We start from the raw sequence: 24794 nt of genomic DNA, 5'->3' as shown, positions 1-24794 counted from the left end.
CCATATCTCGTCTACCTATCATACCTGCATGCTCCCTGAGCCTTTCCCCCCAAAATTTGCTTGTCTCACGTCTGGGGGCAGAAATAGGACCGGGGAAGCTGAGGAACTTGGCGAACCGCCCAGTCCAGACCAGCTGATCGCCCATGAGCGGTCAATGGTTGGATAACGGGATGTTCCAAAGATAAGTGAAAGTAGCCAGCCAAAGCATTGCAGAGGTCGAATAGAAAAGCAAAACGCATCCCCCCCGGCGTGACGGATGGCAGCGATCATAGGTTGCATAGGTGTCAAGGAAACGCAGATGCAATCTGGCACAGTCATACGATGACTGAGCGAGACCCAATACCTCATCATTCATCATCAGATGTGGCTGTTCTGCCCACATCCACGGGCTGAGTTGGAGTACGAAAATAAGCCGGAATGACCGCTTTGTGTATCTACTAAAGTACTGCGGTGAAGCTGGAGCATTGCATCAGCCTCACCATTCCAAAGGGGTGCGGGGCGGCAGTACGGCACCCGCATATACTTCTTCATGCTTCATAGTCATACAGACCACAGATCATATGGATTGAACAGCAACAGGCCCGAGGCAAGAGTGTTTCGATAATGCCGTGGCTCAAAGGAATACAAACTGACCGAGGGTTCTTACAATACTCGGACTGAGCCATGACACGAGCCAAATTCTACCTTACCAGTGTGGTTCAGCAACAAGTAATCATCAAATTTATATGCATTATCAGCTATCTCTGGTAATTCTCTGCAGATGAACTCGTCCCTTTGGCTTGACACCCTGGCATGCTGCAGCCAAACAAGTGGTCCAGATAAATTTCTCAGCCCCTGAACTAGTAATTCACCATCCGCTCAAAAAGACACCCTGCGTCGATTCACCTTGTGGCCCCTGCTTTAGAGGGGTAGTACCTATCTCATTCTAAGTAGATACTACTCTGTATCATAGTTTAAAAAGCCTACAGCAAAGCAAGGGGAATTCGGAAATCATTTCTCCGCAATCCCCAGACCCGTGGAATACATTGGCCCGGATGAGGTTTCATCAGCTTTCAAACTCTCATAGTGTCTATATTTCTCCTTTCTAGGGCCATGGACTCTGGACAAGACTCTGGAGAGACTTCCAGCCAAGAATACAGCACCGGATAAGAGCGCCCCGAGAACTTTGAAGCGGAGTCCCTCCGTACTCTCCGTTCCCTAAATAGCCGCTGCTCTCCTATATTAACGTTACAGCGGTTGATATTATTCATTTAAAGTAGCAAACCCGCCAATCGAACGTATATACGTGCATTGGTAGTTGTAGCACGGATATCTGTACTGTAGTTCTTCTATAAGACCAGGAGACAGGCGCCCCCAGGGATAACGAAGGACATGTGGTCGGAAAGTCCCTCCGCCCAGCCGCAAGGGTGTGTTGCCATATCCGGCAGAAAGTGTCCGTGAGAAGCGCCACCAGATCAGTTCGCAGTATATCTACCTCCGCTTCGCCAGATCTACTAAATATGTCGCAATATTGGATCGTGGAGATTCGGGAAGACAGCATGTTGTACACTTTACACACCTACGGAAGGCAGATGTGAGCTCAAAAGCAACAATAATTGGAACAATTGGTCTTGTATTCTGAGCTATGCAAGGCTCAAATCCGCGTCGACCAGCAGCTTGGCAAAGATGCAATTTAGCGAATAGCTGATGGTTGCGAATCCAGGGAGTTGGACAACATGCACGAAGCCGTCTGAGCTGTTTCCTAGTGGTAGATCTCTGTGAGAACTCCATGTTGATCAAGCAGTATCATTGGGTAGAGGGGGGGAGCTATCGACTGGGATGACTGCATTATTGCTTTTTGGACTGTAGGGTCCAGCTGGCTTCAACGGTATCGAATGGACCAGAGAAAAGTGACATTTTCAATTGCATTGAATAAATCTATTGTAGTCTTCTCAGTAGTGCTCCGAAGCTAAGTATGATCTTGTCTAGGCGTCCTCCTTGAGCACATAAGTTCGCAACTTTCCAGTAGTGGCCTCAGGGTGATTTGTATTCCGTAAAAATCGAGGTGAGCTTCCGTCCGTCCCACACTATCATCGTTGCAACTAAAGTCGTCGAGTTGGGGGTTGAGGTATGGAGAATGGTGGAGTCAACCCCTGATATGGAGTAGTGATGGCAACATCTCGGCAACCGGGCCGGCATCAGCTGGCACCGACAGTACAGCCAAGAATTATTTCCCCTCGATAATGTATTTTGTGTGGTCGAGTCGTGAGTATCCAGATGCGACAATCTATGCATGGACATGCGCAGAGCACTGTTCTGGGGTTCGGTTCTACTCTGTTCTGGTCTCTCTTATCTAAGCTGGTCCAGTCGACCTTTTTTCAACAATGGAAACCTTCGGCACAAGCTCGGCAGCTAGCTAACAAGGTCTTTATTATGTGGACTGCAGACTCCCGCGGATCACTACTGGCGGAAAGCCGAGTCTATCCTATCAGAGGGATTCTCTCGGCCTCGTGGACCTTCCTTTGCCCACTTCTTAGATGATCATTTTACTCGCAGAGATGCTAACCTAGAATCCGCAAAGTGGATTAGATAGAGCTGGGAATGGGAGGAACACAGGTACCACCTCTGGACTTGCTATCGAGCGCCTATTTCCCGCATTTTGCCGAGCTAAAGAGTGGACGAACCGACGGAGCTAATTGACTAGATATCAATTGCCTGTACTGGTAAGCATGAGATAAAAATCCCACAGAAGTTGCCCTTATCGCTCGCTGGCTTGTGGACGGGTACAAGACCCCTGTCACGAGCTACTGCGACGAGTTCTGAATGGCCGAAAAATTGATCAATATACCATTTGATTTGTCGGATAACCCATTAAGGGGAAAGGCGCAATTTCTCCGTTAGTATGAATTTCAGTGCTTTTCTAGGGTAAAAACCAGGTGACGGGGTTACCGCTTGGTCTTCAAAGTGGGATGGAAATTGGGAGCTGAGGATCATAAGACTCAACTCTCGTACACTTTCCTAATTCGCTCATTATGGGAAAATATCGGACTTTACGCGGATATCTGGGGAGATCTTCCCCGCCCTGATCTGTGTTGATCTACAACTGTTCACTTTTACTTTTTCTTTCCCTTTTGGATTGGTCATGATATTATGTGATGGATACTTAATGAGAATACTCCAAGTACTGCTGATCATACAACATAGGACCTAGATAATATGCGCCTGGGTCTGTGATATTGAATACGTATTTTAATTCCTCCCCACTTCCTCCCAGCTTTTGAAAATTCTCCATGAACGAGTTCTTACGTGCTTGGCGCTAGCCCTTCCCTTCTAAACAACTTGGCTCATCAGTCATCAGTCATCAGTGACAAACACCGCTCGAATCCAAGGATCATGCTTCAATCAATCTTAACTTTCAAATCAATACAAGTTGTTTGAGGCTTCGAGCCGTTTATCCGTCTTCCCGGCGCAGCGAGTGGCCCAACAAGGATCACCTCGTCATTTTATTAACCCACTTCAGGACTAAATGCCTGAGGCTGCCCACAGATATACTTGGAACGAAATGGGGTTGCCCAGAGATTCATACCTCGAAAAGGCCTCAACAGAACATGGGACTCATGGGTACTATAGTAATGATACTGTGCTGCACACTGCGGATTTTTTTGACTTCTATATCCATTAGCGCAATATATTAGCAGATAACATGCGTATTGTTCAGTGTGGGATTGATGCGGAGTAATGGCACATCAATCTGGGGTGGATGTTTTCGGTAATTCGGCTAGTAAAGTCGATCATCCTTTTCCGTTTCAGCAACGCCATATACATATAACAATGATCCTGACTTTTGAGAGTCTTCTTCCCCTCAATCTTTCATCCGGCGTCGCAGCTTCTGATGCCGCAGAAATCATGCGTCTCCAACAACGCGCGTCCATACTGGTAGCTGAGAACATCCAGCCCCAGTGTCGCTAGACTCGCATATTTGGCTTATGCACGTCTCATGAACTTTGATCAGGAAATAGATTGCCGGCCAATGGCCACCAGATTCTTAATTGACGAATAGATGAGGGGCGCCTTGGGGGAGATCATTAGGTAACTAACCACTACATTGGTGTTGCCTAACTCTGCTGAGGTGGGGTCCAATGCAAATGTCAGACAACCTGACACAATAATAATAATACGTGCGTGCTCCAGCTTTGTCCATAAGATTGATAATGGATGTTATCAATATGATCTTGTAAATGGTCGAGGCACGAGACCATATGGTGGGATTCCAGTTGACCAGATACATCACGAGACCGCCTCTTCCATCTTGCAACATGAATCCTCCTTTATCTCACCCCCAAAATCAAGGCAAGATAACGCGAATTGGCAAGACCAGTTAGCAAGCGATCTGCATCGCAGTGATCAGCAACGACGCTCTTCATCCCTCAGCACTGAAGAAGCTGAAGAGGATGCATCCTCATGTCAGCCACCCCGCACTACATTAAACGAGGCGGATTGTCTGGTGGTGTTCTCTCTGCTGCTGCAGCTCCAATGGGAAAGACAGTTGTTATCTCACCCGGCGAGTACTTGAACTCCATCGCTAATTGGGTATGGGTCTTGAGATACTATTTGGTAATGGGTCTCATTGTGCGACACATCAGCGGTTTCTATTCCTTCAGATGTAGGTAATCACTTTTCAGAAGGGGATCGCCGAGCGGCAAGCTCATGACGTGCTCTCTGGCGCAGACTTGGTGATACGACCTGCTTGCGTCAGCGAGGCTCAGGAGAGAGCAAGACCCGGGTCGATCGCCAATCGCAGTATGCGGTTGGACTTTCGTTGTCAGAGTTGAGACATTGACAGTGCCTATCCGTATGTGCCTGTTGTCTGAGTCTCAACTGGGAAAGCGACAAGCACGAACCCCTTGGTTACACTCAAATCACCAAATTTACTCCAACTTCTGAAAAGGAAACCGAAGTGCAACGTTGCGCATTCCGTAATCGTAACAACAGTGACATTTTGATGGCTTGGCGACTGTGTGCGGGGGCAGGAATCCGGGGAAGAGCCACGGAATTGGGAATGGTCTCTTATTACATCAAAGTTATTGATAACATACTGGGATGACTGTATCCAAGGCCTTCGATAGGTTTCTGCCTGGATCACTGAACTCTCTGAGAAGTCAAGGTAGGTGCTTATCAGTTACCAGTTGGGCAGTGTGATCAGCAAGGCGTAACTCTCGGTGAAATTTAAAGGATCTGATTGCTCTCTGCCTCCGGCTGAGAGTTTCAGCAAAACCATAGCTTGTAATTTTACAACCACTGCCAGAAGGGGTACAAAAGCGACGCTCTTGACAACTTGGGCCACGCACTTGGTAACCCCCACAAGGCTCAAGAGTGAGCGAATCAAAAAAAAGGGATGACAGAGGTGAGAGCAAAAAAGTCCCCACAGCTTCTGGAACAAGAAGCTCAACCAATCAGCGTATACATACGGTAACACGCTGATTTCGCTGGCTTTGCAGCCGCCCCCAGGTTGCGGGGCCGTTCTTCCGGAGCCTGGACATGATGACTAAGGCGGCCAGATAGTTTTCGGCGATATACAGTGAGGCGGACACTGTGCCAATTGGTGGAAATAGGCAGCTTGTGTTCTTCCTATCAGTCAGCCCAGGGGCGGATAATTTCGTTTCTGCCAAGTGCCTCTTAGTCCGGAGGATCAAGATCTTGTCATTATTCTCTAGATAGATTTAATTTATTTCCGGCTAAGATCGATGATCTGAGCTGGAGTTCGTCGGTTGGTCCTGTGGAAGAAGGGTTCATTGGATGAACATTACGCGGAGTAAAGCTCAGATTATCCGACAGAGATAACGTACATCTTCCAGAGGCCCTAAAGATGAGGCGGGTGAAAGAGAAAGGAAGAGGCGAACCCGTCCGGTACACCTTCCCCCTGCAGTTAAGGCTGCCGGAGTTCATCCACCCCATGGAACGCATTATGTAAATACCAAAAGACTAAGCATAAAGTTAAAGGATACTCCGTAGGTAGTCCGTAATAACATCATACCTTAGTAAGTACTAGGATTTGACGCTTGATAAATATATTTGCATGTGATGGACATTTATTATCTTGTCTGCTACGACGTGGATTTAACCAAAAGGGTCGGCTGGCAACTACCAGGGTCCCAGCGAGGTACAACTCGCAGTAAGGACCGACGGCAACTGATGACACGTCGCCTGAAAGCAGTTTACACCTCCGCCGGAATTTTCCAACGATGAGCCGAGTTCACAATTGATTTTTTGATTTCCAGAAATTATTGGACATGAGGTGTCTGACACATGTGCTTGAAGAGTACCACATCCCCCTGAATTGAGTTTGATTACTACAGTCGGAGTAGCGTGTTGATGGAGTATGGGGTAGACAAGCCGAGTCCTCTAGTTTAATCTGTACCTGGCAGTCTAGACAACAATAGACTGAGTGTAATTAAATTAGTGGGTTCACATGCTGCAGAGCTACAGAGCTGCAGATAACCTAGGATTGCATGATTTGACTCTTCTCAATCAAAGATAATCAAAAATACTGTGACAAAAGGGCATTGTCTTCCCCGTACAAGAAGTACAGACGCTCAGACAGGAAGGGAAAGGGACCGGAAGATGACCGGATATTGCGTCATGTCAATGATTTGCAGCTAGTCCAGGAGTCGAGACATGGGCCTACCTAAGTGGCGGCCTTCTAGACGACAATCTCCCGCTCCAGATACTTGATCAGTGGTACGAGCGAAAATTAGAGTGTAAACTGATATCACTGCTGTCTGCAGCAGTGCAGCACTGAAAAGAATTATCTTAGAGTAGAATTGAGTATTATTATGATTCATTTTAAGACGCTTCGTACAGAGTTGATACTCGAATCAACAAGCGAGATCACAGGTCCAAAGCCAGCTCAGCTGGGATCGGACGATTTCGGGGAGAAGCCCGGTCTTTTCCCAGGCTGGGGCGAATTGCGAAATGTGACTACCACATTCGGAAGGGTCTCACTCTCTCCGCAGTACCTGGAGAGAGTTTCAGTCCACAACATGCCGTATTTTATTTTCCATACCGTAACATTTTTCGAGACCACTGCTCCATTTTTAGACTAGTTGAACATAGGAAAGGGAAAAGATCCGGAGGCTATCAGCGACTCAGCGTCGAAAGAGGTTCCTCGGTGAAGACGAAATTTTCCCCGTCTCTTTTCCTTCTTCTGAACTGAAGAGTTAGACTAAACGATTCTGTTTTAGTCCTCTTCGGTATTCCTCCGGCATCTTCTTCCCGAGTGATTGTCTTCGAAAAATTTTCTTAACTTGCCGAGTCTGTCCCGATCCCGTGGTGGTCTGAGGCAATCTCCGTGGTCGATGAAATTTATCGTCAACCGGCAGTTTTCCGGCTAGCAAGAGTTACTTAGGTTGTGTACTGGGGTCCAATCCTGTTCTCTCCGTAGACTATCTCAGCTTACCATTCTAGGTAATCATGTAACTATTCCGGTTTCAGGGGATGGACTCTCCATAACTCAGTGTCTGAATTCGCGCTCCCCGATTCGCTAGAAATGACTCATTGATTCGAGGCACCACGTTCTACCAAATTGACCTTCTGTTTCTCGTCTTGACCTTGTCTTTGGGGATCCGAAGCAAATGCAAAGATAGCGGTGAGCAACAGGTTTCGACATTATCCACTCATCAGGCACCACCGCAAGTCACGAAAAAAGATCGAGCCTTCATATCGATGCGGTACACCACGTCACGATGAGCAGTCGACTGCCGTGCTTCTGCTGCAGATTGAAATTGCAAGTCCATGCGTACACCTCTCTGTAGACACTTAGTCCCTCCCAACTTCTTGTTGAACAAAGGAGAAATGATACTCCAAGCCCAAGATAGCGCCACTTCACGTGCGCCTGAACGAAGCTCTAATAATCAGCTTCAGCCGGCGTCATGCCCACAACTCTCTCAATCTTATGTCTTATGCTCCAACTTTTTCTTAGGATCAACTCCACCTCTGATCACTGTCCGCAATGCGGCAGATTGAATCTGACACTTCATATTTACTCTGGATATGCTCATGGTGACTATCGATGAATCACATAAGTAGGGCTGATGCCATCGCTAACCCTCAGCAACTAAGCCTAAAACAGCCAGAGAGGTCGCGCCTCGGTATTCTGCCGCGTGTCGCCGCCCGGCGTCAGAGCCGAAGAGGTTCCTGTTCAATCTTTTTATCGTTCAGAAATGATCCTACGCAATTATGATGGTTTGCTTTCGTTGACGATCTGGCATGATCCTTGATTGCGTTCTGTGATTGTCCTGAAGACAGGCTCGTTTCGCTTGTCCATAGCTCAATCAGACGACCTCTTTGTTCCCGTACAATCTCCTTTCTCCTCCGTCATTTCTTCTCTTGCCCCCAAATGGCTCCCCCGCGACAGCGAACCACAGGTGTCCAGGATGACTCTCGATCGGAAGCGTCCAATGGCACGCGAGAGCAAAAGTCAACGACTGCAAAGGGTCGCAAGGTGGCCGGAGCCTCATTGGCGCTGAGCTCCGCCTCTAGTCGTGAGGTCAAGATCTCTACAGCCGTTGCCAACGTCACCAGTGCCCCCGCCAATCCAGGCGACCAGGCAGACGATCTGCCCAAGGTATCATCTTAAATTGTCTTGTCCATCAATATCTTAATCAACCTGCTGACCTGTGACTACCTGGCGCAGATCGAATGGTCCGAAATGTCCCTCGATTTCCTCCACTCCTACCGCCACGCCTACAAACTCTCCTGCCCCAGCGCCTTCTCCAGCGACTATTCCCGCATCCTCCTCTCTCAAGGCATCGGCCTCCTGTCTCCCACCTCCATAGCCGCCCAACGTGCTAAGCTCAAGCAGCAAAATGAAACAAATGGCACCAATGGCATCACCGGCCATTCTCTCTCGGGCCGTACCCACCATCGCAAGGAACACGGACTCGGACCGCCGGAAGAAAAAACCACACTGAATCGCACCATCGGCCAGGGCCGTGTGAGCAAGACTCAACTGGCGACAGCGGTCCGCAAGCATTTCAATAGCGCCGCGCTGGCCGAGCAGGAAGCTATCGCTCGCTTTCTCTACAAGGTCCGAGAAGAAGGCAGGGGAAGACAGTTCCGGTTAAGGTTCCAGCCTTAGCTAGTTCGTCGTTCTTTGTCTCTTGTTGTCGCAGCTTTTCCCCCTGTTATGGGACGGATGGTTCGAGCGATTTCTGCTTTCCTTCATCGGCGTTGGGCTGGAGTTTTGTATAAGTGGTTGCTGGTCGGGCAAATTCTTGCCCTTACTCATTTTTTTGGGCTTCCCACATCTCATCGCTCATCCACGCGAGCATTTCAGCATTTCCCCTTTCTTCGTGATACCCCCTGAGTTTGTCTTTGTCCTCTCATGTATTCTCTTCGTGTACGGACAGATTGCTCCCATAGTTGTCTAGTCTCGTTACTCTTACGACTTGCACAATTACCGATTTGTCCGGCGACATGAAATGCGCTGCAACTGCCGCGGACATTTTCTTTTCTACCTGCAGGATACGGCTGATCTTGATCGCTGTTCTCTTGCTTGTGGTGTATGTATGTTCCCCACATGTGCCTCTGCATAGCTGCGTTCATAGGTACTATCACGCGTCTTCCGTGTTTGTATTGGATGATTGGTCCATGTAAGACCATGACCATAGAACTCTCAAACACCGTGACATCATTAATATAGTCCCGCTGAACAATACCATCATGATATAATATATGACAGAATACTTGAGACAAAATGATATAATTCGCGACGGCGCGGGGCAAGAACAAAGATTTGACGGAAAATATGGCAAAAGCATGAAAACCACAGATCATATAGCCAACGCCAGAATGCGAACCATTCAACATCCCCTCCCAAATGTCTATCATACTTCATGATGGCTAATAGTTGAGATTCGTACCCCAGAGCCTCACTTCCACGCGTTGAGGCCCGCCCACGGGTCGGTTGAGGAGGATGACTGAGACTGCGACTGCGCTTTGTGATGCTGGCTCGTCCCGTACGGCCTGGTTTGTGCGTATCCCCCGGGACCGGACGGGTATGGACCTGTAGAGGGTTGGTAGGATGGGTGCTGCGGCCGCGGCGGCGGTGGAGGGGGCACGTAACCTTGTGGCATGAACTGTGATGGAGCGGTTGGCGGTGCTGGATTCGAGTACCCGCTATAGGGAGCGGGTGTGGACGAATAGTATTGCTGAGTGGGGGCAGGGGAGATCGAAGCGGGCACTGGATATGCCATCGGGTTGTAGCCCTCTGACAACGGCGCTGCAGCGCCCTGTTGGAACGGCTGCCCCTGCATGTAAGAGACTCCGCCTGGAGGAGCGGCATATTGACCGTAAGGTGCGGGGGAATGGGAGAGAGGAATGCCATGCTGTTGGCCAGCAACACCAGGCGCAAAGTGTGGTGACATCTGAGGAGAGGCAATGCCCGGACCCGGATACCCGGGAGTCTTTACGGGTGGTGGAGGGGATTTGGCCTTTGAAGGGGCCGTCGATGGTGAGGGAGTAGACGTAGGCTTTGGCTCGGTCGACAGGCGCTCCATGAGCTGCCGTAGCTTCTCTCGTTCTCGGTCCTCCTGCTCCGTTGCAGTGCTCGCCTTCTCCCGCTCGATCTGCCCGAGGAGTTGAGCTCCTTCTGACCGTCGGTTGTTGATAAAGATTTCAACGTTTTTCTTCAGACTGTCCACTGTTTCACCCATTTCCGTGTAGAAAGTCTGCGCCTGCACAATTCCGGAGAGCAGACCATTGAAGGCATCGTATATCTTCTTGTACCGGGCCATCACTGTGTTCCGTTGGCGGGTGATGGTTTCATATTTCGATTGCTCAGACCGTACGCGCTTATCCTGAAGCAAGTCCCCGTAAACCTTTGTGAGTTCTTTCATTAATGCGGCCTGTTTGTGATTGGCTTGGAGCAACCGGTTCTGGTGTGGACGAAACTTCTCCAACTCGGTCTCAAAAAGCTGACTTTCTTGTCCAGCAATTGACTTTTTGTTCAAGATCAAGACATTGGAAATATCGTCATTGTGAACCTGCATTTCTACCATTAGAATCAGGCAAGGGCTGCTGAGAAGGTTCGGAGAATGTGTACCTTTTCTTTCAAGTCTTTCAGCACTTGAGACCGTTCCCGCTTCACTAGATTCAGCTTCTTCAGAATGGATTCCACCCTGGCGATTTGTTCTGCCACCGAAAGGCTTCCCTCATCGTAAACGTCATCTAGGAGGCTCCCCTCCTGAGTGGATGCATACGGACTGCCGACTCCATTCTTGCCTTTCCCGTGCTTCGATCCGGCTTTGATCATTGCGCGCTGAAACAGCACATCAGCCTCGTTTGTTTCGCCAGCAGAGCGCATTTCGTCGAAATCGGTCTCGTACTGTCTGAGGGTGGCTAGAAGCTGCGAGTCGCTGGCACTGGCCTCGTTGATGGTGTCCCGATACGTCCGAATGTCACTGCGTAGTGTAGTGTTGAGCCTGGCACTGGGCTGCTGACTCCAGTCTGCCCCGTACTTCGATCGCATTTTTTCGCATACGCTCTCCTCTAGGTCGAGTTGTTTTGAGCATTGGTCTAACTGTGAGAGTATCTCGCCTTTTCGGTCCTGAAGGGTGTCAAACGCCTTAGCGAACGATTGATGGCCCGCTAGTTCCTGGCACCATTGTCGGAACTCGTCGTCGACCGTCATTTCTTGGTCCATGCCACCTTTGAGGATATTGAGGCTTCCCGGGAGTTTTAAGTAGTCAAGACTGGCAGCCATCTCGCTATCCGCAGTCTCGACCTTTTCCGTTTCCGCTCGTATCAACTTGGCCTTTTCTTCGTCATAGAGACTAGCTGTCTCCGTCACGGACATGGGGACGAGCTTCTGGAATATATCTGGTCCGATGATACGTTGAATGTCTTGTCCCTGGTAAAGTTCACTCACGGGGATGGCCTTCGCTGCCGGCAGCTTGGCTACAGCGGACAGGCCAGCTTCGTTGGGAACGGGCTGATGGTAGATGAAGTCGTTGTCCTTCACAAAGGTGACCAGGTTGGCTTGCACGTTCGCCTGGTGGTATTTGATGGTATCGATGAGATTGGCCCCCGACTCGGAACTCAGGTTCGAGTTGGGCGCGACGGAACTCGGGAACGACTTGGCCCAACCCATTGCTGCAGTCGAGTTTTTGTCAGCCAGCTGCAGCCTAGCGATAGCAACCCCGTGGGAGTTGCTCTCACTGTCCGCCAAAGCTTGATAATACGAAGCCACCGACGCCATATGAGCCGCTTTCGCCTGGACAACGATGGTCCATGACTTGTCAAAGACACCCTTGGCATACTCCTGAATTCCTTCAGCGGCCTGCGAGTAAAGATAAGCCGCTTGACTGGCCAACTTGGCCAGGAACCCGGCTTTCTTTTGGTCCGCCACTTGTTTCTCGAGGAAGACCTCCTGCGCCTGAGCAAGTGTAATGTTGATCAATGTCTTGACTGTCTCCCGGTTAAGATCGGTCGAAGGGGCGTGTAAGAAGTTCTCGTTGATGTACGTGAACATCCCTGCTGATGCCTGGAAGGAATGGTATGCGGTTTTCAGCCCGCTCTCTTCTGCGCGGTTCTGGTTGGCTGCATGACATGAGAGGACGGCGGAGATATTAAAAATGATCGACGCCTTTTCGTAGGCCAACGAGTACTGAGAGGTCGGTTTGTGGGTAAAAGCATCATACCTGTCATGGGACGATTATGCGTCGATCAGTAAAAGGGAAGGATTCAGCCAGAGGTGCCCGTTAACGAGCTGGGAAGTCATACCATGTAAAGGAGATTTTGATGTGATTTTCATCGACGGGGAATCTCAGGTCCAAAAGCTCAAGCTGCCCATAATACCGGTATAGTAGATCGCGGCCCGTGGCGCTGTCCTTTCCAGCGCCCCTCATGTCCTGTCGTAGGCGGTTGAGGGTTGCGCATTCTTGATTGTATCGTTCCGGATCTTCCCCGTAACTCTGTCTAATATAATCCTTGAGAGGCTGAATCCAATCGATCTCGTTGGTCTGCTTTAACGGACATGACAGCATCGGAGACTGAACCATGTTGATGACTCGGAGCGGGGGACTCCCATCAACGCACAGAGAAAGGTTAGAGGTACAAAATAAACCGGATCCCGAGTTAACAGCGAGCAATGCAGATATTGAATGGTGGAAGATGGGGACAGGTCGACGTATCGGGGACTGTGATGTGATGGAGCTGTGCTGCTGTGGGGTAACTAGGAAGGGGGCACGGCCTAACGTATGTTAGTCCAGGGAGCCAAGATAAATGACGAACATGGTGGAAACGGTGAGGAGACTGACAACTAAACAATATAGGCGCAAGAAACACAGTCTACGCAGCAAGCAGAATTCCCGCGAGAGTTTCGAAAGAGCTCTTCTGGATGAAGATAGAGGGGCAATGACTGCCTAAATAGGCGGAATTGACTGAATAATAGTGCCGACCGTCAGCAGAGCAACGGAAGCTTCAGACGGGCGCCAAAGCAGAAACACTCAGTGGATTCGCGGCTGGATACTGACGTCAATTCAAGTGAAAAGTAGAGATGTCTTCTTCATGTTGCAGCTCAGGTAGTCCTAATAGTACATTCATGCATGCTCACATACAAGCCAGAATCCCCCAATAATTTCTCGTCTTACCGTCCACGCAGCGGTCAACAAGGAGGTATAGACAGACGCCGAAAACATCCCACCAAGTTGATGAACAGGAACCACAAACAAACACCATCTCGCCGGCGCTATGATATATATCCAAAAGAAAGGAAGTTTAATACATTTCAGAAATTGAAGTAAATCCATAGTATGCAAATTTCAGCTGTACAGGTCGAGAAGCTCGGGCCAGAGCATTATTTGCTTTCCTTGTCGCTCTTTTTGGCGTCGCCAGACTCTTTCTCGCTTGGATTGCTGGCGGACTTTCCATTGTCTCCGTTCTTTGTGCTATTCATGAGCTTGTGCCAGGCGGACTTGAGGAAACCTTCGTTCTTCTGGGATCCGTCGGGGGCGTTGCCAGCTTCTGATGGAGGGCTATTTCGTCCACGTACCATGGTCAGCATTTCCTACAGAGGGGGAACATTTTGCAACCAATCATCCTTACTTGTCTTTCCCGATGTTCATCGTCCGTCGAGCAGTCTTGTCGTTCATCTCATCGGCAAGGACTTCCAGAATCGTGCGCTGGTTGGCCGTCAAGTACTTTGGCATGGCGACCTTGAACTCAACCTTCAGGTCACCTGTTGGTGTGTACCCTCTGGCCCGACCTCCCAGCTTCTTCATGCCCATCCCGGAGAGCGTGATCCGATCGCCAGTGCCGGTTCCGGTGGCTACCTTTACTTTGACTTCACCATCCAACGTGGGTATGGTCACTTCACCGCCGAGCAGAGCAGTGGTGAGGGGAATGGAAGCAGTGTAGAGGATGTCGGAACCGGAGCGACTGAAGCGATGGTCAGGCGCGACCCGAATAGAAACATAAAGATCGCCTCGTTGAGTGCGAGCACCAGGGGTGGCTTGCGTTCCTGTAGGAGGCGCGTCTCCTTCGCCTGCCACCCTCAACCGCATGCCGTCCTCAACACCACCAGGGATGTCGACCGTGATAGTTTTCTTGTCCCGAACGACTCCATTACCTCTGCAAGTACCACATTCAGAACCCCGAGGAACGATCATGCCTGCTCCTCCACAAGCATCACAAGTGGCTGCCACCTGAAAACCACCTTGCATGAAGTGCACACGAGTGCCAGACCCGTTGCACTGGCGACATTGCGATCGCTTGGCACCCTCTTTCAGGCCGTCGCCTTTACACGTACCGCATTCAGTTAAGGGCGTGATAACAACATCTTTTGTTGTACCCTTTGCAGCCTCCATGAAGGAGATATTGGTCTGGACCTCAATGTCCTCGCCTACCAAAATCTCCTGGAAAGGGCTGCGTCTGCCCCGGCCACTGCGACGTGCGCCGCCCGTAAAAGCACCGAATAGATCCTCGAAATTGATATCTGCAGCGAAACCGCCAGGGAAACCCCCACCAAACCCGTGAAAGCCACCAGCACCGGCGAACGGGTTACCACCAGCTGCGGCGTTGGGATCGAAGCCGCCGTGTTGATCGAACGCGGCGGAACCGAACCGGTCGTAAGTCTCTCTCTTTTTGGCGTCGGATAGTAGTTCGTAGGCTGACTGAGCCTCCGCAAACTTTTCCTTGGCGTTCGGGTCTTTGTTGGTATCCGGATGATATTTTTTTGCCAATCCATAGTAAGCCTTCTTGATGTCTCCTGCCGAAGCATTCCTATCCACTCCTAAAACCTTGTAAGGATCGGGAACAGCAGCAAGAGCCGCAGTCGTGCGAAAGCTCTGTGAAGGAGCATTTGAGTCAGCAACTATTCAGATACACGATATAAATACCATTCTGGATAAATAACCGACGACAAGAACTTACCCTTGCCGAGATGATTGAGGGGAATCTTCTAGTATAGAGGCCATCACGCGAACGATTCCCGGAGGATGCGATTGTTGAGACATGGTAGGTTCGAACATGAGTCGATGATAGGACTTTGTTCGCTGGGGTCTGGTTTGAGCATTGTCGTGAAGTCCGCAACAGACGAGCGGGGATAGCCGCAGCTTTAGGCATTGCCGCGGCAGTGGAATTCATGTTGGATATCGATGGTGTAGTGAATGACTGGGGATATTGACGGACCGAAAAGACAGCAGCATAAAAAAGTCAATGGCGCCAATGTAAAGAAGACCCGACTACTAGGCAGGGGAACATCGCAATCGAAGTTTTGCCGAACCTGAAGCTTTGCGGTCTTTTAGAAGCTTCTCGAGTCGGCTGTTGAAAAAGTTCCCTGAATCCGACCGGAGAAACGATGATGCGCCGGGTGCTGCTGATGATGAAAGCGCCTGCTCAGCTACCGAAAGTGTCACTCGACTTCCGTGGAGTAATGCTTTGTCTGGTCTTACTCTATTAATTTTGTACTCTACAGCTTCTTTTTCTCGCTTACCCTCCACGTTATAGATCTACAACGGAGATTCCTGCATACCCCTTCTCTACCTCTTTTTGTTCCTCAACACAATAGCATGCTCCGCGGCCAGTCACTCCCCTGGAGAGCCGCGCTCCACCAGACGCCACGGCCATTAGTCCTTCGACCTCTACTTCCTTTCGCTCGAAACAATGCTTCTGTACGTTCGAACTTGAGTTTATTTTGCCTCTCTCGCTCGCCCTCACTGTCTCCGCGCGCCTTTTCTACGAGCTCTATCCGACGAAAAGAGAAGCCTCCTTCGGGGGAGGAGAAGGAAGACTCAAATCTGCAAGAGCAGAAGGACCAGAAGGATTCGAACGATCAAAAGGACGGCGACCGATCCCCTGAAAGTCGGAGAAGATCACCTGACTCCACAGGGAGGGAACCGGGAGCTCCGACATCGGGCTCTGGACGGCGGAGAGATAAAGCAGTGGGGGAGAAGGAGCAGCGTGCAGTGGAGGAAGATGCAAAGAAAGAAAACGGTGCCATAGAGGGGAAGTCGGATGCTACGGAGAATCCGTCTCCCATCCCTGTCAGTGGAGGGGGCTCTTCGGACTCGAAATCCTCTGCGAGCAACGGCGGAAACGAAGATGGTGGACGGAGGGGTAAGAAAGGCTCAGGCGATAGGGCTTTACAGAAGCCATCCGTTCCAGAGGTCTACCCTCAGGTCATGGCTATCCCCATTGCTAAGCGGCCTCTGTTCCCCGGCTTCTACAAAGCGATCACCATCCGAGACCCGAATGTAGCAACAGCAATCCAGGAGATGATGAAACGAGGACAACCGTACGTGGGTGCCTTCTTATTTAAAGATGAGAATGCCGATGGCGATGTGATTGAAAATCTTGATGACGTGTACGATGTCGGAGTGTTCGCTCAAATTACTGCTGCGTACCCTCTTCGTGGAGAAGCCAGCGGCGTGACAGCCGTCCTTTATCCTCACCGTCGCATCAAAATTTCGTCGCTTCTTCCTCCTGGTGAACAGACTAAGCCTGGCAACGCTGAGGATAAGGCTCCCGAAAAGCGGGGGGACGTTGTGGCGAGCTTTGAAGAGGGCGGGGCCGAACCCGCCCCAAAGGATCTCTACGAGCCTACTTCTTTCTTGCGCAAATATCCCGTCAGCTTGGTAAATGTGGAGAATTTGGCGGAGGAGCCTTTTGACAAGAAGAGCGCTATCATCCGTGCGGTGACAAGTGAGATTGTCAACGTCTGCAAGGAGATTGCCAGTTTGAACCCGCTCTTCCGTGACCAGATTTCCGCATTCTATACCGACCAGTTTCCGGGTAATCTCAGCGATGAGCCAGCTAAATTGGCCGACTTTGCCGCCGCAGTCTCTGCAGGAGAACTGCATGAGATGCAAGAAGTTTTGGAGATTATGAACATTGAAGAGCGACTTCCAAAGGCGTTAGTAGTGTTGAAGAAGGAACTGATGAACGCACAGCTCCAGTCTAAGATATCCAAGGATGTCGAGGCAAAGATTCAGAAACGTCAACGCGAGTATTGGCTGATGGAGCAGATGAAGGGCATCAAGAGAGAGTTGGGTATTGAATCTGACGGCAAGGACAAACTGGTGGAGAAGTTCAAAGAAAAGGCATCGAAATTGGCCATGCCGGAGGCTGTCAAAAAGGTGTTTGACGAGGAGATCAACAAATTGGCCCACCTTGAGCCAGCCGCATCGGAATTCAACGTTACTCGGAATTACCTTGACTGGCTGACTCAAATCCCATGGGGTCAGAAGAGCGTGGAGAATTTTGGTATCAAGCATGCCATGACTGTCTTGGACGAAGATCACTACGGCTTGAAGGATGTTAAGGATCGTATCCTTGAATTCATTGCGGTTGGAAAGCTTCGCGGGACTGTGGAAGGCAAGATTCTCTGCCTTGTAGGGCCCCCAGGTGTCGGAAAGACAAGTATCGGAAAGTCGATCGCCCGAGCTCTGAATCGGCAGTATTACCGGTTCTCCGTTGGAGGTCTCACTGATGTTGCTGAGATCAAGGGACATCGTCGGACCTACGTGGGTGCGCTTCCTGGTCGTATCATTCAAGCCCTCAAGAAGTGCCAGACCGAGAATCCTCTGATTCTAATTGATGAGGTGGATAAAATCGGACGAGGCCATCAGGGCGATCCATCATCGGCCCTGCTCGAACTTCTAGACCCGGAACAAAACTCATCCTTCCTCGATCATTACATGGATGTTCCAGTTGATCTGTCGAAGGTTCTCTTCGTTTGCACGGCCAATGTTACAGATACCATTCCTCGTCCTCTGTTGGACCGCATGGAGCTCATTGAGCTGTCCGGTTACGTTGCGGATGAGAAGATGGCTATTGCTGAGCGCTACCTTGCACCTGTTGCGAGGGAACTCACGGGTCTGAAGGATGTCGACGTTACGCTCCAGAAGGACGCTATCGAGGAATTAATCAAATCGTATGCCCGCGAGAGTGGTGTTCGAAATCTGAAGAAGCAGATTGAGAAAGTCTATCGCAAAGCGGCTTTCAAGATTGTCCAGGATCTGGGCGAGGAGGTTCTTGGCGAAGACAAGGCTCTTACTGACGAAGGTAAAGCCGCGCAGGAGGAATCGAAGAAGGAGACCGAAGAAGGAGATCCTATGGACCCCCCTGCCGATCCCGAGAAATCGACAACGGAGACTCCACGTCTCGCGCTCAAGGTCCCTGAGAGCGTGCACCTCAGTATCGGCAAAGACAGCCTTACTGATTACCTTGGTCCCCCTGTCTTCACAGCGGACCGACTCTACGACACCTTCCCCCCTGGTGTTACAATGGGTCTGGCCTGGACCAGCATGGGCGGAGCCGCACTGTACGTCGAGTCAATTCTGGAGAATGCTCTGACTCCCGAATCACGACCTGGTATCGACATCACGGGTAATCTGCAGCCTGTGATGAAGGAATCCACGCAGATTGCATACTCTTTTGCAAAGTCGGTCTTGGCTAAGCAGTTCCCGGAGAACAAATTCTTTGAGAAGGCGAAACTTCATATGCATTGCCCTGAAGGCGCTGTTCCCAAGGATGGTAAGTCGAGGGAAAAAAAATTCTTGGCCCATACTACCCTATCTTCGATGGAGGTCTAACAAGTGGATTCAGGTCCGTCTGCCGGCATCACCATGGCCACTTCTCTTCTTTCGCTGGCGCTGGATCACCCTCTCGACCCGACAATAGCAATGACAGGAGAACTGACCGTGACGGGCAAAGTCCTTCGTATCGGCGGCTTGCGGGAGAAGACGGTGGCTGCTCGTCGTGCTGGTGCGAAGAAGATTATCTTCCCTGCAGACAATATGTCCGACTGGCTAGAGCTACCGGAGGTGAGCAGATTCCAGAATATATTATCTCTTCGGTACATTCATCGAGCTGACAATATATGCAGAACATCAAAGAAGGTATTGAAGGCCATGCAGTGGGCTGGTACTCGGAAGTGTTCAACATTCTCTTTGCCGAGCTCGACAGGGACGCGGCCAATAAGATTTGGCAGAAGCAGCTTGCAGGGACGCCAAAGAAGGAACCTCGCGAAGAGGATGATTGAAAGAGATCATGAGCAGGTTTCAACGTCGCTGTAATACATATTCGGCCGCTGCTATGCTATGTATCGCACGTTGATTCATTGCGATTGCTTTGATACCTGAGGCGTTCATTATGAGAAGCATGGGTCCGGAGTTTATGTTTCGTAGATTTGGGTTGGGACTAACGATTTCGCTTTGACGGTGTCTACAAAGCAAACCTCGTTTGGATACAGCATGTTGCCTTCGTCTCTTCTGGACTAGGACCAGAGAAATATGGGCGCCGACTGCGGCCAGAGGGATTCATGAGAGCTATCTCCACTCTTCAAGAAAAGGTCTTTGCGACAGGATTGTCCCTGTCGTGTTGCATGGGAAACGTGGGCGGTACAGTGCATCCTCAACTACTTGTTGGAGAGGTCCTGTCGTCGTCTCTATGTATATATGAAGACGTGGTGGGTTCTTGATCTTGCCAGCTCGGCCTGGGAAGAGGCAAGCCTGCCAGTGAAAATATCATACAAACCTATCATATTCACAAGCCAGAAAAGGATATCCTTGTACTATTGCCAAACCAGACCGGGAAACTGGTCCAAATGGACCTGTGCCGATGCAATTTCTGACCATCAAACGAAACCTCTTTGACCTGCTTAACTCGCGCAGACATTAAAGATCGGCTCGAATCGGCTGCACATGAACGGAGGGGTTCTTTAAGTCCTCTGAGCGTGGAATGACACTGAGATGTACTAATAGTACACCGCACTTTAGGTCTTGTGTATCGCTGGTGAAGCAAGTACGGCTCCCGGGAGTTGCATCTGATGTCAAGCTTAAGAGCAGGAGAGGTAAGTGATTGGTGTTGGATATCTTTCTGCGTTGATTGGATGCATTGGCTGGGTTCTGGTTGTTCTATGGAAGCATCACTTTGAAACTCTCTACTTTATCTAATAGATGACACCAGTAATTATAAGCTCAGCCTCGTTCTGCATCTTTTCTTTCTAAGTTGCTTTTGTTTAATGCCCGGAAATTCATATTTTTCAAGTATTTTGGTGATCCGCCATGGTAGACTACCAGCCTGCACCGGTAGGTTTGTCGCGATGTCTTCGACTGTCTCACCATGCGGGTAGAGCAATATGCTGGTTGGGTCAACGGCGTGTCAACGGCGTCGCCATCATCATCAGCATCGTAATCTAGTCTGTATGTTATGGATGGGAGAAGGACAAGGGACAGATGGAGTATACGCAGTAGTGCGCCAGCGCATGAAAATATCATACGCTGAATCCTTTGGGAAGGCCAAGGTATCTACATACTCCGAACAGCCAACTGAAACAGGCGAAAAGGCTTCGAGAAAGATTTGGGCTGTGCATTAATATCTACCTAATGCATCAGGAAGAAAAGGGATGCAGGTCCACTGGGTCGTTCTGCTATCACACTGCGAATTGGATACCAGGTTCGAATTACAAGGCTGTTGCAATTGAGTATTTACCGAGATATTTTAGTTATCTAGCCGTGGTGTGAGAGAAAATATGAAGCCTTCCTAACTCTTCTATACGGATATATCAGGCACATATCAGGCCGCCATACAGCTACAATATTCCATTTATGCGTTTGGTATTGAGTGTTAGTCTAGTATTTATCTTAAAGGATGTTTGATCAACATAATTTCTGGTGATCAACAATTTTCTCTAGGATTTCTTTTGTTGTTTTTGTTTTTCTGTTATTGCTTCGTGGTGCTGGACATCTCCAGCTATTATGTTTTATACTCCATGCAATTGACTGTCCCAATGAAAGGACTAATCCAGGAGGAAGGAGGGGTGATGGATCATCAGTTGGCTTTGCCAGGAATTTAATCATATTGCTGCTCCAGCCATTATTCTTAGTTCAATTAGATGTCAAGAAAGAAGACTTGGATCTAAACGAGTAGACGCCTTGCAGCAAGCAGGGCAAAACCACCATCAAACTGTTGCCCATTGGGCAATTATCCATCTATCATATCTTTTTCCTCTTGCATCTTCAAGTATCGACTCTACCTGTCTATCTATCTGTCCGTCCGTCCAAAGACTGCTCAGTTTGGTGATTCTTCTATCCCCGCCTCGAGAATTTCCCTGACTCCTGATGCCCTTCACCTTGACTCATTCTACCTCGCCCTCATTGTTCGATCCTCATTAGGCAGTCAAGAGGGAAAAAAACCAACCCAGCCACAGCCCAAGTTGGCACGGACGAAGCAAATTTTCATACGACCTCACCGACTTCTCAAGGGAACAAGATAGAAAACAGGAAAAAAAAATTCTTCTTGTTATTTTTTTTGTTCTTCTTTCCCAATCATCTTTTCGCTTCTCTCTCTTCTATCTCTCCCCTCTATCTTCAGGTTGTTCGATTAGACAGGTGAAAAACCGGCAGCAGCACCAGTGAATTGATTACTATCGTCCTTTCTCCCAGTGCCGGCCTCAACTCTTATGGACGTCGGGAATCCAGTTGGCGGGGTGTTCAAGTCGTTCCTTGCACGACAGTGGAGCGACCGAATCGATCTGTATGGCCATCTCTATCGCAGACAGCTCATATAGCCCCACGAGGCACCTGGGTTTTCTGCTTGACCCAGAAAAGGTCAACCCTCGCCCCAAACAGAGCATGTGGCATCGACTCGGTCTTCGAAGACTGCTGGGCCGTGATGATCGCGACTTATCCTCCCGGTCACCTTCTGGTGACTCCTCACCTCCCGCAAACCCTTCATCCACAGCAAACGACGACAATGCCCACCATTCCTCCAAACCCCACGATAACCTGACCCGCAGACTTTCTCGCAGGGTAGGGGTCGGTCTGCCCCGTTCAACAACATTCAAGAGACAGGATTCGGAACGACGAGATCGTCTAGCCCCCATCGAACCAGAGCCCCGTCGTGCCGTTTCCGCCGACCGTCGTTGCCCGTTGAGTGCCCAGCGGACTAGGTCCCCACAGCCCACCGTGGACCCCAGATTGTCCGCGCCCGAGGTTCCATGGCACGACCACGCGGAAGAACCCACGGTGGAGGAAGTTGAACCACCCGCGACGACGAATGATGACAGTGAGGTTATGCCCGATTGGAATCCGTGTCCCGAGGTCGCGGATATGCCCGAACAGCCGCCGGAGGATCTGATTGAGATGGAGTTGGAAAAGCGATGGATACTGAATCTGAGTATGCATTTTCGTGACCGGTCGGAGCGCGAGAAATTTTTCGTCACCTACGCAGAGGCCCCCAACCGATGGCGCAGAGTCACCATTTCTTGCGATTATCGGGGCGCTCCTCCCGACTCGCTCGAGCAAGATCTGAAGGAATTACGCTACCAGCGAGACAAGTGCGCTCGAATCTACGAATCTATCCGAGAGTCGCTTCCAGAGATTCAATTCTACGACACAGTCACGAACCTGAAATTGGAGACGCGTGATGGCCGGCTCCATGTGCACGTCACCGAAGACGTAAACGAAATCATCCCCTACCCTCCGACCTCCTGCATCGGCCATTTGCCGGAGGCTCGCCTTGTCCCTGAATACCAGCTGCATTTCGAGGCGCATCTGTCGGGCTTCGTGTACAATGTCCGACTGGATGGCAAGAACTATATCAAAAAGGAAATTCCCGGTCCCGACACGGTCGACGAGTTTCTCTACGAGATCAACGCCCTACATGCCCTCAACCGTTCACCAAACGTCATTCAAGTGGAAGGGATTATTGTCAACGACCGGCGAGATGTCGTCAAGGGTCTACTTATCAGTTACGCCGAGCAGGGGGCATTGGTTGACATTTTGTATGAGCAGCGGGGCACAATCTCGTGGGAGAGGCGAGCGCGGTGGGCGAGGCAAATCGTCCAGGGCCTGGGTGAGATCCACGAGTCGGGATATGTGCAAGGAGACTTCACATTGTCGAACATCGTGGTGGACGCCAATGACGACGCCAAAATCATCGATATCAATAGACGAGGCTGTCCTGTGGGATGGGAGCCCCCTGAAATTGCCGCCAAGATCGAGAGCAACCAGCGAATATCCATGTACATTGGGGTCAAAACCGATCTTTATCAGCTAGGAATGACTCTGTGGGCGCTGGCCACCGAGGAAGACGAACCTGAACGGCAGCCTCGGCCCCTCTTGCTGGGCGAGGAGGTGAACGTGCCTGATTGGTATCGCAGGATCGTATCAATCTGCTTGAGCCCTTCTCCTCGACACAGGCTCTCGGCAAAGGAGCTCCTGGTCTTCTTCCCGCAGGAGCTTTCAGCAACACCGCAATTCCACTCGGCGCATCTTCCGCACGGAGGCCTCGGCGTTGGACTGTACAACAGCCCGTTACCTTTATACAATGCTCGTGCCATTACTACAGCGGCACCTTTTGCCAGTCCAAACAACCGGCCATTTTATCAGCCTGGTCATTTCCATGAAAGAACAGTTTCTCTGGACGAGTCAGGGTCTCGGCTATATGCCAATAGCGTAGAGTCCTTTCCAGCATACGCTGGTGAAGACTGTTACAGTGTGTCACTTGACGACGAAAAAATGCCGACCACAAATGAACACTCAAACTCCATGCACGAGTATGCAGCCGACAATCGGCCCTGCGAGGTGGCTTTCGATTCTCGAAATTCCCAGACGAATGGCCAACGGCCTAACCCCTCTACTGATAGAGACGTACCGGAAAACAAACTTCGCAACCACATCCCCGACCGTGGGGGAGCAAATGAGAGAGGACGACACACTAGCGGGGGAGACTCTATCCATCAAGCACATCCTGTCGATCGATCAGCGAACTCGTTACATTTCCAGAGTGACCATATCCCGGCGGAGCTGGCGGGTGTCGGTCGAAATCCAGCCTGCTCTTCAGGCAGCACGAGAGAACCATCATCAAAATCGGTGAAATATCATACGTCCTCTGCTTCATCAGCAACAACTCAGTCTACTCATCCACATTTCTCCTCGACGGTGGACCTTGAGTGTCCTTATATCCCGAAGGAAAACCGGTCCACCGAAGTGCGAACATACGCCGTATCATCCCTTCTACATTCAGCCTTACCAATCAACCCCGCATCGAGTGTAAAGAAGCAACAATCTACGGATCTGAAGACAGACCGAGTATCACAGTCGGTCATTCGCTCCGCTTTCAACTATCCAAAGCATGGCCTCCTGGAGCAAACACCCTATTTGAGCGAATCTCATCTGCCCATCAACCCAGCGATCCCCAACAATTACTCGGCATCAATATGACAGTGGGCGCATTTTAGAAACTAAAAAAAGCCTTTCCCACGACTCAGCATTTCTTTCCCAATGATTTAGCCAGGCCTCAGACACCAAGGC

General features: G+C 50.2%; 5 protein-coding genes across 5 annotated transcripts; 3 read left to right on the top strand and 2 right to left on the bottom strand.

Annotated features, from left to right (window-relative positions):
* Positions 1-8374: 8374 nt before the first annotated feature.
* Positions 8375-9115, top strand: Aud_001138 (histone deacetylase complex subunit SAP30 Sin3-binding domain-containing protein; the record flags this gene model as incomplete). The annotated part of the gene is made up of 2 exons (XM_043286638.1): positions 8375-8602; positions 8672-9115. The coding sequence occupies 2 exons, from the start codon at positions 8375-8377 to the stop codon at positions 9113-9115; spliced, it is 672 nt and encodes a 223-aa protein (XP_043142573.1).
* Positions 9116-9908: 793 nt separating this feature from the next.
* bro1 (putative signal transduction protein BroA) lies at positions 9909-13037 on the bottom strand (the record flags this gene model as incomplete). The annotated part of the gene is made up of 3 exons (XM_043286637.1): positions 9909-11021; positions 11081-12677; positions 12760-13037. The coding sequence occupies 3 exons, from the start codon at positions 13035-13037 to the stop codon at positions 9909-9911; spliced, it is 2988 nt and encodes a 995-aa protein (XP_043142572.1).
* A 797-nt stretch (positions 13038-13834) lies between these two features.
* On the bottom strand, positions 13835-15621 carry Aud_001136 (putative mitochondrial DnaJ chaperone (Mdj1); the record flags this gene model as incomplete). The annotated part of the gene is made up of 3 exons (XM_043286636.1): positions 13835-14012; positions 14083-15323; positions 15409-15621. 3 exons carry the CDS (start codon positions 15619-15621, stop codon positions 13835-13837), a joined length of 1632 nt encoding a protein of 543 aa, XP_043142571.1.
* A 425-nt stretch (positions 15622-16046) lies between these two features.
* Positions 16047-19519, top strand: Aud_001135 (endopeptidase La; the record flags this gene model as incomplete). Its single annotated transcript, XM_043286635.1, has 3 exons — positions 16047-19011; positions 19084-19301; positions 19364-19519. 3 exons carry the CDS (start codon positions 16047-16049, stop codon positions 19517-19519), a joined length of 3339 nt encoding a protein of 1112 aa, XP_043142570.1.
* Positions 19520-22016: 2497 nt separating this feature from the next.
* Aud_001134 (protein kinase family protein) lies at positions 22017-24704 on the top strand (the record flags this gene model as incomplete). Its single annotated transcript, XM_043286634.1, has 1 exon — positions 22017-24704. The coding sequence occupies one exon, from the start codon at positions 22017-22019 to the stop codon at positions 24702-24704; it is 2688 nt and encodes an 895-aa protein (XP_043142569.1).
* Between the last annotated feature and the right edge of the window lie 90 nt (positions 24705-24794).

This window comes from Aspergillus udagawae (genome assembly GCF_001078395.1).
Source record: "Aspergillus udagawae IFM 46973 DNA, scaffold_1, whole genome shotgun sequence".
Lineage (NCBI taxonomy): Eukaryota > Fungi > Ascomycota > Eurotiomycetes > Eurotiales > Aspergillaceae > Aspergillus > Aspergillus udagawae.
This window is presented reverse-complemented; position numbering and strand designations above follow the sequence as displayed.